Source organism: Coenobita brevimanus, chromosome 71 (assembly GCF_032717465.1).
Source record: "Coenobita brevimanus isolate Jiangsu-jjx chromosome 71, ASM3271746v2, whole genome shotgun sequence".
In the NCBI taxonomy this organism is placed as follows: Eukaryota; Metazoa; Arthropoda; class Malacostraca; order Decapoda; family Coenobitidae; genus Coenobita; species Coenobita brevimanus.
In genome coordinates, this window is record NC_137024.1 from 1,821,715 (window position 1) to 1,838,937 (window position 17,223).

Consider the following 17,223-nt stretch of genomic DNA (forward strand, 5'->3'; position numbering starts at 1 on the left):
AGAATTTCTCTAGCACCTCTTCCTTAGCGATTTATTTTTAGACATGGCTGGTAAGTATCCGTCTGTACGTTATTTATGCAGAGTATGGCTATATTGTAAGGATTTATGTAACACAGAATGGGGTAGGAAAGTGTAATAAACAAAATAAATTCCCTGGCAAAAGGTGTTAGGGAGCTTCTTTACCCAATGTGAGTAGTTAAAATCGCTTTCCACGTTATATATGCAGAGTATGGTGATGTTAGAATGATTTTTGTAACAGAAGGGAATGGCAAAGTGTAATACTAAAGATAAATCGCTTACGAAAAGGTGTTAGAGAGCTTCCTAATCACACCAGAATACCGCCCCTTGTATCTGATACTCATTAATTAGACTCTCTCCCTCCCTCTCTCTCTCTCTCTCTCTCTCTCTCTCTCTCTCTCTCTCTCTCTCTCTCTCTCTCTCTCTCTCACACACACTCAACCGTATGTACAGGCGCACGTAGAAGTCCTCTACCCACCCTCTGCACCACCTTGCTCTGCCTTCCACATTTCTCATCCCTCCCTAGACAACAGAGATTATCCTTCCCTCTCTTACTTCTTCCTTGTGTCCTTCCTACTCCTCTCACGTCAATATCGTTCAAGTAGCATCTCCCGGCAGAAGGAGGAGAAGCTTTGGTGAAGATTTGCGTGAGTCTGCCCACCCCTCCTTCAAAGTTGTGTGTGTCTTCATTGATCACAAACTCAATTATCTTTTTTATCAAGCTGTTTTCTTGGCACGTCATCTCGTTGGTTCAGAAAGCCCCCTAGCACCTTTTCCTAGGCGATTTAGTTTGTTTATCTAACTTGCCTCTTCTGTGTTATATATAAATCCCTCAAGCATCGCCACACACTGCATAAACAACGTACAAAAAGGATATTACCCAGCCCTATCTGAAAATAAATCGCTAAGGAGGAGGTGCTAGGGAGCTTCCTTCACCGACTACAGAACGGGCCATACGATCCATTTCGAAATTCATACCACATTCTCGATCTGTATCTCCCTTTACAGTTATTTTTTTCATTTCCAGACTTTTTTTTTTCTTTGTACAGTAATTTGCACCTCTTGTACTTACCTGGCCTAAGGAAACATGTACATCTGTTTGAGTCAGTGTACAGTAATTTGCACCCATTGTACATATACCTGGCACAAGGAATTATGTACATCTGTTCAGCATTTGTGTGTATTGTTCAGTTGATTCCTTTTCAATAAAGTATTTTGATTTTTTGATGTGATGTTGAAGTAGTTTTTGGCGTCTTGAGTCAAACTGATCCCCTTTCAGCAGTTGAGAGAGAGAGAGAGAGAGAGAGAGAGAGAGAGAGGTGAAAGGTTTAGACAGTTTTAGGTGAAAGGAAGGATACAAAGATGAGAGAGAAAGAGAGAGAGAGAGAGAGAGAGAGAGAGAGAGAGAGAGAGAGAGAGAGAGAGAGAGAGAGAGAGAGAGAGAGAGAGAGAGAGAGAGAGAGAGAGAGAGAGAGAGAGAGAGAGAGAGAGAGAGAGGTTTAGACAGTTTTAGGTCAAAGGAAGGATACAAAGATGAGAGAGAAAGAGAGAGAGAGAGAGAGAGAGAGGAAAGGTTTAGACAATTTTAGGTGAATGGAAGGATACATAGATCTGTTTGGTGATGAAAAAGGTAGAGTAGGTAGGTAGGTTGGTAGAGAGAGAGAGACAGACAGACAGACAGACAGACAGAGACAGAGAAAGAGACAGAGACGAGACAGAGAGAGAGAGAGAGAGAGAGAGAGTCTATCCCTAGTCAGAATATAATCAATGAGCATAAGAACTGATCATAACTACAGCCTATGGATAGCCCAGACTGGGGACTACAAGGGGACTATCAAAGGGTGTTACTAGGCTGATAATAGGACAAGGATAGCAAGAATTTTAAACTATCCTTGAAAACAAATCCCCAAAATGGCAGGAAAAAGTGAAAATTATTACCACATAGAACAGGAAAAATCTGTCTATCTATCTTTCTATTGCCAGACGCCTTAATCCCTTATACGGGGTGGCCACAAACAAATCGCCTCCACGTCACCCTGTCCCCCCGCCATTTCACTGCCCTGCTCCCAATTCACACCCCCTTCCTTCATATACCTACTCCATCCATCCCTCCATCTCATCCTTGGCCTTGCCCCTCCCTCTCTCCCCCTCCACCTCACTCACATACACTCTCCTCGTCAGTCTCTCACTCTCCATCCTCTCCACATGGCCAAACCACCTCAAAATGACATGGATATTTAACAGGAAAGGAGGAAAGGGAAAATACAAGGGGCGGGGCTACCATACTCCTTTCACATTAACTTGGCCTAGATTTTGTCATTTTGTAGCTTATGTTATGCAGCTCAGTGGTAAAGACAGTACTGCGGCTCTACGTCCTCTCCACAGCACTTCTTCGTGACCAGCATCATCCCTGCGTGTTAATCTATTGTTATAACTTGCATTCAGTGAGAAGGGGTGGCAATTTTAGGCCAGGTTTGAGTGAAAGGAGGATAGATGAGAAGTTACCCTCTAGAGTTACTATCTATCTATCTATCTATCTATTGCCAGACGCCATAATCCCGTAAGGGGTGGCCATTTGACTTTGAGTTATTTGTTTTACGGGGAGGGGCACTAACCCTCCATCAACCCACTTGTTGACACGTAGGGAGCACGTATGGTTTGGTGATATGGTTACCACCCAGCGTTGTAAATGGTTTCTTGGCTTACAGGAAACCATCTGGCTTGTCACTCAATGTAAAGCCACCTGTAAAGGAAAGAAAAGCAATAAGAAGTGACAGGAAAGATGGGAGAAATAGGAAGAGAGGAGGGCAGGCACAGAAAAAGAATGATAAAGGCTAAGGAAGAAGTAGGCAGCATTACATCAAGTGAGTGGATGATGGTCGCCACCACCTACCACTATAGAGTTAAACTGAGAATTAAAAGTGATCAAGTAAAGAATAATAGAACAAGGCTGTCTAATTCTCTTTGTCAGAATCTAATATAATCATGGCATTACCTAATCAAAGATCACTATTATATCTAGAGGCAAATTCAACTTCATGACAGTCTTGTTTAACTTTCTTCCTTAGCCTTTATCATTCTTTTTTCTGTGCCTGCCCTCCTCTCTTCCTATTTCTCCCATCCTTCCTGTCACTTCTTATTGCTTTTCTTTCCTTTACAGGTGGCTTTACATTGAGTGACATGCCAAATGGTTCCCTGTAAGCCAAGAAACCATTTACAACGCTGGGTGGTAACCATATAACCAAACCATACGTGCTCCCTACGTGTCAACAAGTGGGTTGGTGGAGGGTTAGTGCCCCTCTCCGTAAAACAAATAACTCAGAGTCAAATGGCCACCCCTTACAGGATTATGGCGTCTGGCAATAGATAGATAGATAGATAGATAGAAAGAAATTTAACTTCATGACATTCTTACGTGTTTCACTTAATACTAATCCTCCATGCATTGATTTCCTGAGATATTTATTCCCTCTGTAAGCTTTGCCATGCGTCTGTGTATATATTTTTTTAGTAATATGCTAAGAATAACTGGTAAACTGGTGGCCACATACGTTCCACACCCCTGCAGCGCCACCAGGTAACATGGGCTTGATTGGCCGACAGGTGTGGTTTCCGGTGCAAGGGATGTAGGAGACGGCTTGGCGCCCCCTCTCTCTCTCGGCCCCCAAATTAAAATATAGATAGATGGATGGATAGATAGATAGATGGATAGATAGATAGATAGATAGACAGTTAGATAGATAGGCAGATAGAAGGACAAATAGACAGATAGACAGACAGAGATATATAGATAGGTAGACAGGAAGATAGATAGATAGATGGGTAGATAGATAGATAGATGGATTGATAGATAGATGGATAGATAGATAGATGGATAGATAGACAGTTAGACAGGTAGATAGATGGATAGATAGACAAAATGGAAATTATCGCTCTCTCACATTTATTTGCAATACTAAGAATAAACTTGCTGGCCTGGGTTAAGTCGCCTCGAATCAAGTGTTACGTCAAGGCCAACACTCTCTTCTCTACCTCACTTAACATACGTCTTTGCCACAGCACCGTAACACAGCTGTATGTGCGACTTATCCTCAGTTAAAGAAAATCAAGTGCTACGTAAATGCCAATACTCTCTTACTGTACCTCACACACCTTACATCTTTGCCACAGCACCGTGACACAGCTGAATGTGCGACTTATCCGCAGAGAAATTCATCTATCGTGTTGTTCCCTACCATTGACTATCGTATTTATGGTAACTACAATGTATTCTGCTTAAAATATTATACACTAAGATGTGAACAATATAACATTAATATTTTCCTCTGTATCACCAAGAAACCATTTACAACGCTGGGTGGTAACCATATAACTAAACTATACATGCTCCCTACGTGTCAACAAGTCGGTTGGTGGAGGGTTAGTGTCCCTCCCCGTAAAACAAATAACTCAAACTCAAATGGCCACCCCTTATGGGATTATGGCGTCTGGCAATAGATAAATAGATAGATAGATAGACGTTAATCTGACATGAAGATATTTTCCACGCTCAGGAGAATGTGTATATTTTGTAAACTTCTATCTATCTATCTATCTATAGCCCGACGCCCTAATCCCGCAAAGGGTGGCCGCAGACAAAACGCCTCCAAGTCGCTCTGTCACCCACCATTTGACTCCGCCCAACTCACTCCCCGCTCCCTCATATACCTCTCAACTCCATCCCTCCACCTCATCCTCGGTCTACCCCTCCCTCTCTAATACACAGACAAACGTTAATTCACTGTATGATTCCGTATTACCCCTTCCAGTAAAACGGTGTGGTGTCTGTGTGAATAAATTGATAGTAGAGAATGCATTTTAGTTACGATTCGAGTAATATTTTCTGTCGCCTTCAGTCAAAGAGGTCGAGCCATAATAACAATAACAACAGCAGTAACAACAACTAGGTCAACAAAACAGAGGATACCACTGCTAGCCGCACCCACCTCTTCAATATCCACCACTCCAGCACATCCCAAAAGGTGTCTTATGCCTCTGTACACACCCTAGACGCACCCTAGACACACCCCACAGGCACACCAACACCACTGCCTTCCACCCTCAACACTCACCTTATATGTGTGTGACGCCCGTGAAACTGTGTAATTGCAGTTTGATAAATTTCACCCAATAAAGATAAAATAACTTGGTGGATGAGTTTGGCCATGTGGAGAGGATGGAGAGTGAGAGACTGACGAGGAGAGTGTATGTGAGTGAGGTGGAGGGGGGGAGAGGGAGGCGAAAGTCGAGGATGAGATGGAGGGATGGAGTAGAGAGGTATATGAGAGAAGGGGGTGTGAATTGGGAGTAGGGCAGTGAAATGGAGGGGGATAGGGTGACGTGGAGGTGATTTGTTTGTGGCCACCCCATATAAGGGATGAGTACGTGACCATCAGGGGCTCACACAGGGTTTTCTCGCTCCTGTAGCTATATAGGATCTAAACCAGCCACACTAAAAATAAATCACTAAGGAAGAGTTGTTAAGGAGCTTCCGAACCCTCGAGAATATGGGACAGAGACTGAAGAGCCGAGCCATACTAAAAATAAATCACTAAGGAAGAGTTGTTAGGGAGCTTCCAAACCCTCGAGAATATGGGGCAGAGACTGAAGCGCCGTAGCAATGTCCTGTTTCCTATTTAACCTCAAGGGGGCAAGGAGAACAGGGATGTAGGGGAGGGGGGTATAATGTTCCTCCTTCCCTACCCCTACAGTAAATAGTTTCCGGGTATTCAGGAACCATTTGACTCGCCACACAGAGAAGAGTCACCTATATCGCTGCATCAAATCATTCCTTTTTATATTACTGAATGACACTATACTCCTTTCACCTTAACTTGATTTAGAATGACCATCCCTTCGTGTTGAGTTCTGAACCGTAACCATAACACTGAACGATGATTTAGTCACGAAGAAGTGCTAAAAAGGAATGTACAGCCATTGCGTTCTTTATTCCGCCCCTGAGCGATAGGAAATAAGGTACAAGAAGATATAAACCTACACCAAGTTAAGGTGAAAGGAGTACAGGAGAGCTAGGACTGGACTGGAATACTGGAACAAGAGCCAACAGGATTACCCTTAGACTGGAAACGTGTACTGAGAGGATTAGCATTTATTTTTTCCAGAGGGATTACTTTTACTTACCTGCCCCCTTGCTCAGATTACCTGCGTGTAATCCCCAAGCTTCACTATAACTTACCAGGGTGGATTACTGGGAAATCATTTTGGTAGGTTTAGCCCACAGGATTAGCGAAACGAAAGCTGGGTTGAACTGGATTTTTTCTTTTTCTTTCTTTCTTTCTTTTTTTTTGGTGGGGGGGGGCACCAAGGAAAAAACCGGAAGCAGACTGAACTGGAAATTTATAGGGGGAACTCAGCTCTAATAACCAAAGTGTTTGTTGTTGTTGTTGTTTTTTTTCGTAAATTCTAAAACAGCCTTTCATGTTTTTCAGCTTTTCTGTTTTGTAACGAATGAAATTAAGTGAAGATTCGTTTATTTGATTTTGAGTAGTGGTTTTGGGGGACAGTAAAAACTCAAAATTCTTCTTCCATACTTATAATTATAGGCTAAGAATTTCGTTTCAGTATATTTATGGATGAATTAAAGCTATATATTCTCAGGACAGGTAAATAATTAACTCGTCTTCTTTACAGGTAGTCTCAAAATCCTTGGCTGCTTGCTGGGTGGGTGTGTGAGCGGGCCTTTGATAGTGAGGTTAGGCCAGAGAACCATCTTGCTCCTGGGTATGCTTCTCACCGTACTCACTTGGTTCATCCTCGCCTTCATCCCCGTCTCGTGGCTCCTCCTGTGCTCCATGCTGACTTTTGGCGTTGCTGACTCATTGGTTATTCCCTCTGCAAGCACCTACACGATGGAAGTAACGCATGAATCTTACCAAGGTGCTACGTTCGTCTTCACATCACTGACCAACTGCCCCGGGATGATACTGCCCACGATTATAGGTGTCTCTGGTATTAGTTGGCGTCTCCTGGACCTCATCTACGGCAGCCTTCCCCTCTTCTCTCTCACTGGCGTCTTCTTCCTCCCAGACTCGCCTCGTTGGCTGGTGTCTCGTGGTCGAATCAGTGATGCTCGAAAGGCTCTCATCTTTTTTAGGGGAAGTCATCTCAACACAGAGGCTAAACTTGAGGCTATCGTGGCCCAGATACACAGCGAGAAGATTGGTGTTCTGCAGCAAGTTAGACTCCTAATGAAGCCTGAAACAAGGAGGATCGTCTGTGGCATGGCTCTTTTATTTCTATTGTTTGCGTTCTCTGGAAGTGCCACGTTTATGATCCACCTCATGCCTATCCTGCGCGATGTAACACTCAGCCTCAACCCATACGTCACGGCAGTCATATACACCTGTCTGAGGCTTGTAGGGGGGTATTCTGCAATTAATTCTCGAGGACTGGCTCGGTCGGAAGCCTCTCCTTGTTGTCTCTTTCCTGGTATGTTCAGCGTGTTTTGCTTCTTTGACTATTTCGGACCATCTCTTTGAAACAGGCATCAGCACTACCAGTACATGGGTGGATTTTGTATGTGTCACTGTCATTGGCTTCTTGAGTGGTGTATTTTATCCAGTCTGCTGTACACTGCAAGGACAGCTGGTGTCTGCAAAACCTCGTGCAGTAAGTGTCTTGCTCTTGGGATGTTGCAATAGCGTGGTCCTGTTTTTGTGCAGCTGGATATACCTACGGCCGTGCAGGTGGTGGGGCACTCTGCTGTCTTTGATGTTTTCCGTGGCTGTTGTGCTGCTCCCTCTCTCACCTGCCTGACCTTACCGGAGACAAAGGGGCGCACCTTGGAAGATATCACTGCCAGCATTACCACCTAAATCAGGTAACGCGTTTGCAAGGTAACGTGATAAAAGGTGGGCGCCAGCGTCTCTTACCTGTACATCAATTGAAGCCAAATACAAACCACTCAGTTGATACCTGTGCTGGGAGTGTCATGTGAATTTAAGAATAACAACTTCATTATGGACAGTTCTATATTAACTTTAGATGGAAGTACAGTATAAAAAAAAGACACAACACACACGCAACACATCAATACAGTACACACACGCAACTATACATTACACACACGCAATACATCTAAGCACATACATCCACACACATACACGACCAGACCTTTTTCAACAACACTGCACATCCAAACAGCCATACACGAACAAGGGAAAAACACCTACACACCAACTTCACACACAGGGCAACACACCACCTCGATCCAAACAGTACTACAAGCCGCCCTCCCCCCAGGCATTCACCCATCGGAGAAGACATTAAACAGAGACGATGGAGTTTGTTGGTATATTAGCCCCACATGACACGACACACATTAAGTAGCACGGCACATGACACGACACGCACTACCTAACACACATGACACGACACACATAGCACGACACATGACACAACACACATATAGCACGACACATGACACGACACACATTACGTAGCACACATGACACGACACACACAGCACGACACATGACACGACACACAAAGCACGACACACAAAGCACAACACACATAGCACGACACATGACACGACACACATAGCACGACACATGACACGACACACATAGCACGACACATGACACGACACACATTAGCACGACACATGACACGACACACACAGCACGACACATGACACGACACACACAGCACGACACATGACACGACACACACAGCACGACACATGACACGACACACATTACGTAGCACATATGACACACATTAGCATGACACACGACACACATTACGTAGCACGACACATGACACGACACACATTACATAGCACACATGACGCGACACACACAGCACCACACATGACACGACACACATTAGCACGGCACATGACACGACACACATTTAGCAGGAACATGACACACTTAGACACATATATAACATCATTGGCAGTGTGAACGATCCCATAAAAGCAGTTGTTTATGCATGTTTGGCGAGTTAACTGGGTCAGAAGGACGAGGACGGGGCAGTAAGAATAACAAAAACAGATCATAAAACAAGCATATATCTTTAGACTTGATGCGTGGCCGGGGATATGACAGTAGAGTTACCCCCACACTGACCCAGGCGTAATTCAGATGACATTGGTCCATTTTAGGTGGTGTTAAAGGTGATGGAATCTCAAAGGTAATTCTGATGTCATGTGAAGAAGAATTCATGTCATGTGTAGGGTAATTTTTCAGAGTTTAAGGTGATATTGAAAAAAACATTAAGTTGCACGCTAAATACCCTCTTATATTTAACTGTAATTACTTCATCTTAGGTAATTTCATGCGTAACTTAAGCTACAAACCTATCAATTTATTTTTCAGGTGTCTGGCACTTACCTCTCTTTTCTCAACCTGTCCTGTTGATCATTGGCATCATGTGCATAGTTTTTCTTTTTTTATATAACAGAACAGAGGAAGAAAAAAATCTATCTGTCTCTCTGTCTGTCTATTGCCAGACGCCTTAATCCCGTAAGGGGTGGCCACAAACAAATCGCCTCCATGTCACCCTGTCCAACGCCATTTATCCTCAATCCCGGAAGGGGTGGCCACAAACAAATCGCCTCCATGTCACCCTGTCCAACACCATTTATCCACAATCCCGGAAGGGGTGGCCACAAACAAATCGCCTCCATGTCGCCCTGTCCAACGCCATTTATCCATATATATTTATTTTATATATTTACTGAGAGGAAGTCTTTCACAATACCAATATACCTTTTTTTAAGAATTAACTTTCATTTATTTTCTGTATATAAAAAAAAAAAAGAAAATGAGAAATGCGTAATTTGAAGGAACTCAAATTTTCTCTCTCTCTCTCTCTCTCTCTCTCTCTCTCTCTCTCTCTCTCTCTCTCCTCCAGACGATTTTATCCTACTCTGAAAAGACGTCTCGTGCTGAAGGGGTTAAGAAAGACTATATGCAACCCCTTCAGTTCGCGAGAGAGAGAGAGAGAGAGAGAGAGAGATGAACTACACCTTTGCATCATTTCCTTCTCTGAAATCGAATAGCATTTTTTTTTGTTTTTTTTTTGTTTTTATCTCTGTACCTGGACTTACCTTTCACTTGATGCTCGTTCCTTTGCTCACTTTTAACCTGAGATAGATAGATGGATAGATAGATAGATGGGTAGATAGATAGATGGATGGATAGATAGATTGATAGATAGATAGATGGATAGACGGATGGATGGATATGTTGATAGATAGATAGATAGATAGATGGATAGATAGATAGATGGATAGGTTGATAGATAGATGGATAGGTTGATAGATAGATGGATAGATAGATAAATAGATGGATAGATAGATAGATGGATAGGTTGATAGATAGATGGATAGATAGATAAATAGATGGATAGATAGATAGATAGATGGATAGGTTGATAGATAGATAGATAGATAGATGGATAGATAGATAGATAGATAGATGGATGGGTAGATAGATAGATAAATTGATGGATAGACTGATAGACAGATAGATAAGAGTTGGTTAGATTAATAGATAGAAAGATAGATAGATAGATGGATATATTAAGGGATAGATAGATAGATAGTCAGAGATAGATAGATAGATAGATAGATGGATATTTTGAGGGCTAGATAGGTAGATAGATAGATAGACAGATACAGTAGATAGATGGATAGACTGAGGGATAGATAGATTGATAGATAGGTAGACAGACTGACAGACAGATAGATAGATAGACTGAGTGACTGACTGACTGATTTACTGAGAGAGAAAGAGAGAGAGAGAGAGAGAGAGAGAGAGACAGACAGACAGACAGACAGACAGAGACACAGAGACAGACAGACAGAAAGAAAGAGTGAGAAAGAGAGAGACAGACAGACAGACAGACAGACAGAAAGAGAGAGAGAGACAGACAGACAGACAGACAGACAGACTTATTTTTAATTTGTTTGTTTCTTTCATTCTTTGTTTGTTTGTTTACTTATTTTTCCTCCCACAAAAAGATAAGATTAGTTACGAGAGGAATTATTGTCGTAGGCTACATGTTTTATGAAGTAGTAGTAGTAGTAGTAGTAGTAGTAGTAGTAGTAGTTGTAGTAGTAGTAGTAGTAGTAATGGTATTGGTGGCGGTAGTAATAGTAGTTGTAGATGTAATGGTGGTGTTCGTGGTGGTGGTGGTAGTAGTAGTAGTAGTAGTAGTAGTAGTTGTAATTGTTGTTGTTGTTGTAGTAGTTGTAGTTGTAGTTGTTGTTGTTGTTGTTGTTGTTGTTGTTGCTGTTGTAGCCCAAGGTTCATCTGAAACGTGAACCCAGTGGACTGCAGGCTGAAGTTGCCCTCCTTCTGCAGTCCACCATCATTCTTACGGGGGATAGGGAGGGAGCAGTGTTTGTATAACCGGGCAGTGGAGCCTCCTCGCTATATCAGTGCCACCGCGTGAAGGCGTCCCTCTCACCAGCACCGGAATCGATCGCAAATAAAGGGTTGTCCAAAAGTCACCCATATCTACCCTACATCATCAGCTCATCCACGCCCACACCAGCAGACAGGGCCGTGGAACCCCTCTCCCAGGTAAAGGTAAGAACGGATTGGCATGGTAATGATCTTGCGTAAAAATCTCATAGCCAGCTCGGGAATCGAACCCAGGACCTCTTAGTTTCGGACTGGGTATGCTTCCGGTTACGTCAGAGAGAGAGAGAGAGAGAGAGAGAGAGAGAGAGAGAATTCGTCTATGATAAGGTGCCTGATATTTTCACTTTAACTTTCTCTATAGGAGCATAAGAGACAGACAGACAGACAGACAGACAGACAGAGCAGGCCTATAAAAGGGTGGGGCCCTTCTGGTTGCAGGGAAGTTAGTAGGTAGGGAGGTAAGTAGGCAGGGAGCTAAGTAGGCAGGGAGCTAAGTAGGCAGGGAGCTAAGTAGGCAGGGAGCTAAGTAGGTAGAGAGGTAAGTAGGTAGAGAGGTAAGTAGGTAGGGAGGTAAGTAGGTAGGGAGGTCAGTAGGCAGGGAGGTCAGTAGGCAGGGAGGTAAGTAGACAGGGAGGGAAGTAGGCAGGGAGGTCAGTATGTAAGGAGGTAAGTAGGTAAGGAGGTAAGTAGGCAGAGGGGTGGATAGGAAGGGAGATAAGTAGCAAGTAAGGGAGGAAGGCACGAAGGGAGGGAGAGATATGGAGAGAAAAGGGAGGGCAGGTGAATAGGGAGGGAGGGAGGGAGGGAGGGAGACAGGACAATAGGGAGGGAGGGAGGGAGGGAGATGAACAAATAGGGAGAGAGGGAGGGAGGGAGATGAACAAATAGGGAGGGAGGGAGGGAGGGAGGGAGATGAACAAATAGGGAGGGAGGGAAGGAGTGAGATGGACAGGTAGGGAGGGAGGGAGGGAGGGAGATGGACAGGTAGGGAGGGAGGTAGAAGAGTAGGGATGGAGGGAAGAAGATGGGTGAGGAAGAAGGAAGGGAGGAAGGTCAACAGACAGGCAGGGAGGGAGGGAGGACAGATAAGAAAGGTGAGGGGGAGGAATGGGGGAGTCGTGGGAGGGAGGTAGGGGAGGGAGAACAGGGAGTGAGGGGGAGGAGTGAAGGGAGAGGAAAGGGGGAGTAAGGAGGGAGGAAATAGGAAGAAACAGGGAAGACTGAAAGATGAAATTGGAAGACTTGGGGTTGAGAGGCGCCGTAAAAATGTATCAGTATTTTTTGTTGCAAGGAGGGAGGGAGGGAGGGAGGGAAGAAGAGATAGGGAGGAGGAGTTGAGAGGGAGGTATAAGGAGAAGAAGTGGGGAGGGAGGGAGGGAGGGAGGAAGAGGAGGAGTACGGAGGAAGAGACAGGGAGAAGTAGTAGGGAGCGTGGGAAGGATGGATGGAGTCAAGGAGGGAGAGAGACAGGGAAGAGGAGAAGGGAGGGGAGGAGGGAGGGGTAGAAGGGAGGGAGGGAGGGAGGGAGGGAGGGAGTGAGGTAAGCTGCGGGTTGACTGGTGTCCACGTAGAAGCTTCAGTGAGGCGGGGACCAGGGGCTCGGGAGGTGACAGGCAGCAAGAGTCAGGCAGAAAGCAGACGCACAGAGACGCAGAGAGAGGCAGAGAACATCTAGAGAGGCAGACAGAACTCCCATCAAGGTCTGTGCATCATTTTTACCATTTATTTAACGTGCCATAAGTTTACATTTTGCTTCGTATTCTGTGTTTTTCATTTTCGTTTTTGCGCTTTCAGTTTTTCGTTATAAGTGAAAATTTTTACGTCACCTGAAATTAATAGGCGAAATTCTCAGGTAATATGTCTGCTAATGTCTTCCTGTATTTCGTATATATTTTTACTTCATATATTAGAGTTGGTATTAATTTTAGGTCTACATTGAGGTGGTTTGGCCATGTGGAGAGGATGGAGAGCGAGAGACTAATGAGGAGAGTGTGTGCGAGTGAGGTGAAAGAGGGAAGAGGAAGGGGGAGGCCGAGGATGAGATGGAGGGATGGAGTGGAGAGGTATATGAGAGAGTGGGGGTGTGAGTTGGGAGCAAGGCAGTGAAGTGGCATTGGACAGGGCGACATGGAGGCGATTTGTTTGTGGCCATCGTATGCTAGCGTTAATCTCTTGTTACATGTCAGTATTCAAGATGGAGAGACGGCAATTTTAGGCCAAGTTGGAGTGAAGGGGTGTTGTTAATATTTCTCTGCATATTATTTCCCCGTAAATTAAAAAAGAAAAGCATATACCTAAAGTTAATGTGTAAATCTTTATCATGAGACTAATTCTTTATCTCTTCTCCTATCTTTTGGTTTATATTCTCTGTTTCACTTTATCTTTAGCACAAAATCGTAAATGAGAAGAGAGATTAACCACTGGATTTATTTGAAGTTCGCATTCGGAATTTATTGATGTGGTTGTGTGTTATGTTTGTCTTTATTTTCCGTGTGTATTTATCGTGCGAACATCGTATACAGTCGTGCGAACAGCGTATAGAGTCGTGCGAACAGTGTATAGAGTCGTGCGAACTGCGTATTGAGTCGTGCGAGCAGTTGCCGTGTTGATAGTCTGAGGATTGTAAACTGATTCCGCATGTGTTGATATGAGGTGGCTTTACTCTCTCTCTCTCTCTCTCTCTCTCTCTCTCTCTCTCTCTCTCTCTCTCTCTCTCTCTCTCAAAATTTGCAGTTTGTTTTCGCTTTTGAGTTGAGCTGATATCATTTTACTCAGTTCTTCCCAAAATTATCTATTAATCGAACCCGAATCAGGATATATTTTTAGTTATGTCTCCCCTAAAACTATCAAATAACCAAAACACACTAAAGAAAACGTCGTCACAGTGAGGCCTACGTGCAGTGAGCCTATGATTATTAAGACGGGGCCAAAAATAGACTAACTTCTAACCCTGCCCAACCCAACCCTACTCAGCTTGACGTAACTCCACTGAGATACAATATAAGCCAGTCTAACCCAATCCAACCCAGTCCCACCAACCTAAACCCAGCCCACACCCACCCCAACCTAACCTAACCCCACCCAACCCAACCCAACCCAACCCAACCCAACCCAATCCCACCACCCTAAACCCAGCCCACACCCACTCCAACCCACCCCAGCCTAACCTAACCCCACCCAACCCAACCCAACCCAATCCCACCAGCCTAAACCCAACCCACACCCACCCCAACCCACCCCAACCTAACCTAACCCCACCCAACCCAACCCAAACCCAACCCAACACGTACGGTTCTCCTAAATGAACTTTGTGTAATTGTGAACCATTCTCTCTCTCTCTCTCTCTCTCTCTCTCTCTCTCTCTCTCTCTCTCTCTCTCTCTCTCTCTCTCTCTCTCTCTCTCTCATGGCGCCAAGGACTAGCCAGCTTCGAAAGTATGAGTAGTATCAGGGACCGATAGTAGGCAGATAAGAGGGTCATTGAAAGCTTTGGTATCAGGAGAGAGATTACTAACGCGGCTACTTGACTGCTTCCGGCCACACACACACACACACACACACACACACACACACACACACACACATTTCTCTCTCTCTCTCTCTCTCTCTCTCTCTCTCTCTCTCTCTCTCTCTCGGAAGATGGTAGACTGCAAGGGACGGGCAACTTCAGCCTGCAGTCCACCGGGCCCACTACAATACTACTACTACTACCACTACTACTACCACCACCACCACCACTACTACTACTACTACTACTACTACTACGATGATAATGATGGTGATGATGGCAGTGGTGATGATGATGATTGTGGTGGTTGTGGTGATGGTGATGATGATGATGATGTTGGTGATGATGATGTTGGTGATGATGATGATGATGATTGTGGTGGTGGTGATGATGATGGTTGTGTTTGTGGTGGTGGTGGTGGAGACAATGATGATGATGATGGTTGTGTTTGTGGTGGTGGTGGTGGTGGAGACAATGATGATGATGATGATAATGATGGTGATTGAGATGGTGGTGATAATGATGAAGATGATGAAGATGAACGCAATGATAATGATGACAATAACGAAGATGATGATGATGATGATAATGATGATGATTACTTAAACAATTCTATGCCTGTACCGAAAAGAAATCAGTGCCATAGAAGCGTATAGAAAAGGCGTATTGCACAGAATGAATCGCAATGGAAAATACGTTGCGCAATCTCTTAAAATACGGAATTATGATTATGTTAGACTCTCCATGGCAACACTTGGCGTAGTAGTTTTGCAGAGTGTACTGACCTCGGAAAGAGAGAGAGAGAGAGAGAGAGAGAGAGAGAGAGAGAAGGGGTAAAAGATGGTCAGAGAGTTTGGGAGAAAGAAGGAAGAGAGCGATGTATGTAAAGTGAGAGAGAGAGAGAGAGAGAAGGGGGGGGGACTGTGCTGGTAGTTGTGGCCGAAGAAGCCCTAGCAACACCCTCTCTCTCTCTCCCTCCCTCTCTCTCTCTCTCTCTCTCTCTGATTTACATATATTGCTTCGTTCACACATATGCTTCCTCCTCCTCCTCCTCCTCCTCCTCTTCTTCTTCTTCTTCTTCTTCTTCTTCTTCTTCTCCTCCTCCTCCTCCTCCTCCTCCTTCTCCTCCTCCTCCTCTTCTTCTTCTTCTTCTTCTCCTCCTCCTCCTCCTCCTCCTCCTCCACCAAACCGGTTCTTGTATCCCCTTGTCGCCGTTTTCTTTATCAGGTCCTTCAACAGTGTATTCCATTTTTTATTACTCTCTATTTTATTTTTTCTCCTCCCAAATTATTTTCCTCATCTCAAAAAGAATCTTAGAAAGTAATTTTTAGTCTAATGAAGCCCTTAATTACCTTTCTTTAATTAATTGATAGTCTTGGGAGCTTATTTTCATTTTTTGAGGGCACACTTAAGAAAAATGGAATAATTCTTTTTAGGGTAAACTTCTCTTTTTTATTCACTAAATTATTAATGTTAGAAGAATTATATTTATTTATTAAAGATAATTATTTATACCCTGTCATACTAACACACTTGCTAAGGAGTAGTGGCTGTCTTTAAAAGTGTGACGGTATGTTTTTACGTCACACTGAGGATAACGTCACACTGAGGATATAGCGTCACACTGAGGATATAACGTCACACTAAGGAACTAAGAACATAACATCACACTAAGAATATGACGTCATACTAGGCATATAGCGTCACACTGAGGATATGACGTCACACCAACATAACGTCACGCTAACAACGTCACACTGAGGACAACGTCACACTGAGGATATTACGTCACACTGAGGATATAACGTAGAGACACAGTTTGGGAATGTGATCTAGTGTGAGAAAGTGTGAAAGAATTGAAGATAGACTGATGGTGCTAGAGATGAGGTGTTTTGCTTGTTAAATTCTTGAGAAGAGAGAGAGAGAGAGAGAGAGAGAGAGAGAGAGAGAGAGAGAGAGAGAGAGATGGAGGTCAAAGAAGCGAGACAAAAGAGAGAGAAAAAAAATGAATCCGGAAAGAGATGGTAAGAGATGGTTCACCTAAAGAGAGAGAGAGAGAGAGAGAGAGAGGAAGGTGACCAGGTAATAGAAGGGCTAATTAGGCTAAGCTTGTAATTCTCTAGGTTAATATTTACACCTGCGGCAAGAGTAATAAAAACTAGAGGCCCCCCAAGGAGGAAATCACACCACCAGCGAGCCAATACATATCTACCGCGGCTCGGAATGTGACCTTGACCTTGACCTACTTTCACCAATTTCG

General features: G+C 44.0%; 1 protein-coding gene across 1 annotated transcript; it reads left to right on the forward strand.

Moving 5' to 3' along the window:
* The first annotated feature begins 43 nt into the window (after window positions 1–43).
* On the forward strand, window positions 44–7,892 carry LOC145406617 (uncharacterized). Its single transcript, XM_080277692.1, has 4 exons — window positions 44–50; window positions 6,709–7,376; window positions 7,438–7,506; window positions 7,740–7,892. Exons 1-4 carry the CDS (start codon window positions 44–46, stop codon window positions 7,890–7,892), a joined length of 897 nt encoding a protein of 298 aa, XP_080133818.1.
* The last annotated feature ends 9,331 nt before the right edge of the window (window positions 7,893–17,223 follow it).

Bases quoted from the DNA above. Each gene is read 5' to 3' on its own strand.
- LOC145406617 (XM_080277692.1), top strand. The intron at 7,377-7,437 runs GTAACACTCAGC...TGAGGCTTGTAG, and splicing joins TCATGCCTATCCTGCGCGAT to GGGGGTATTCTGCAATTAAT. The intron at 7,507-7,739 runs GTATGTTCAGCG...GTTTTTGTGCAG, and splicing joins TCCTTGTTGTCTCTTTCCTG to CTGGATATACCTACGGCCGT.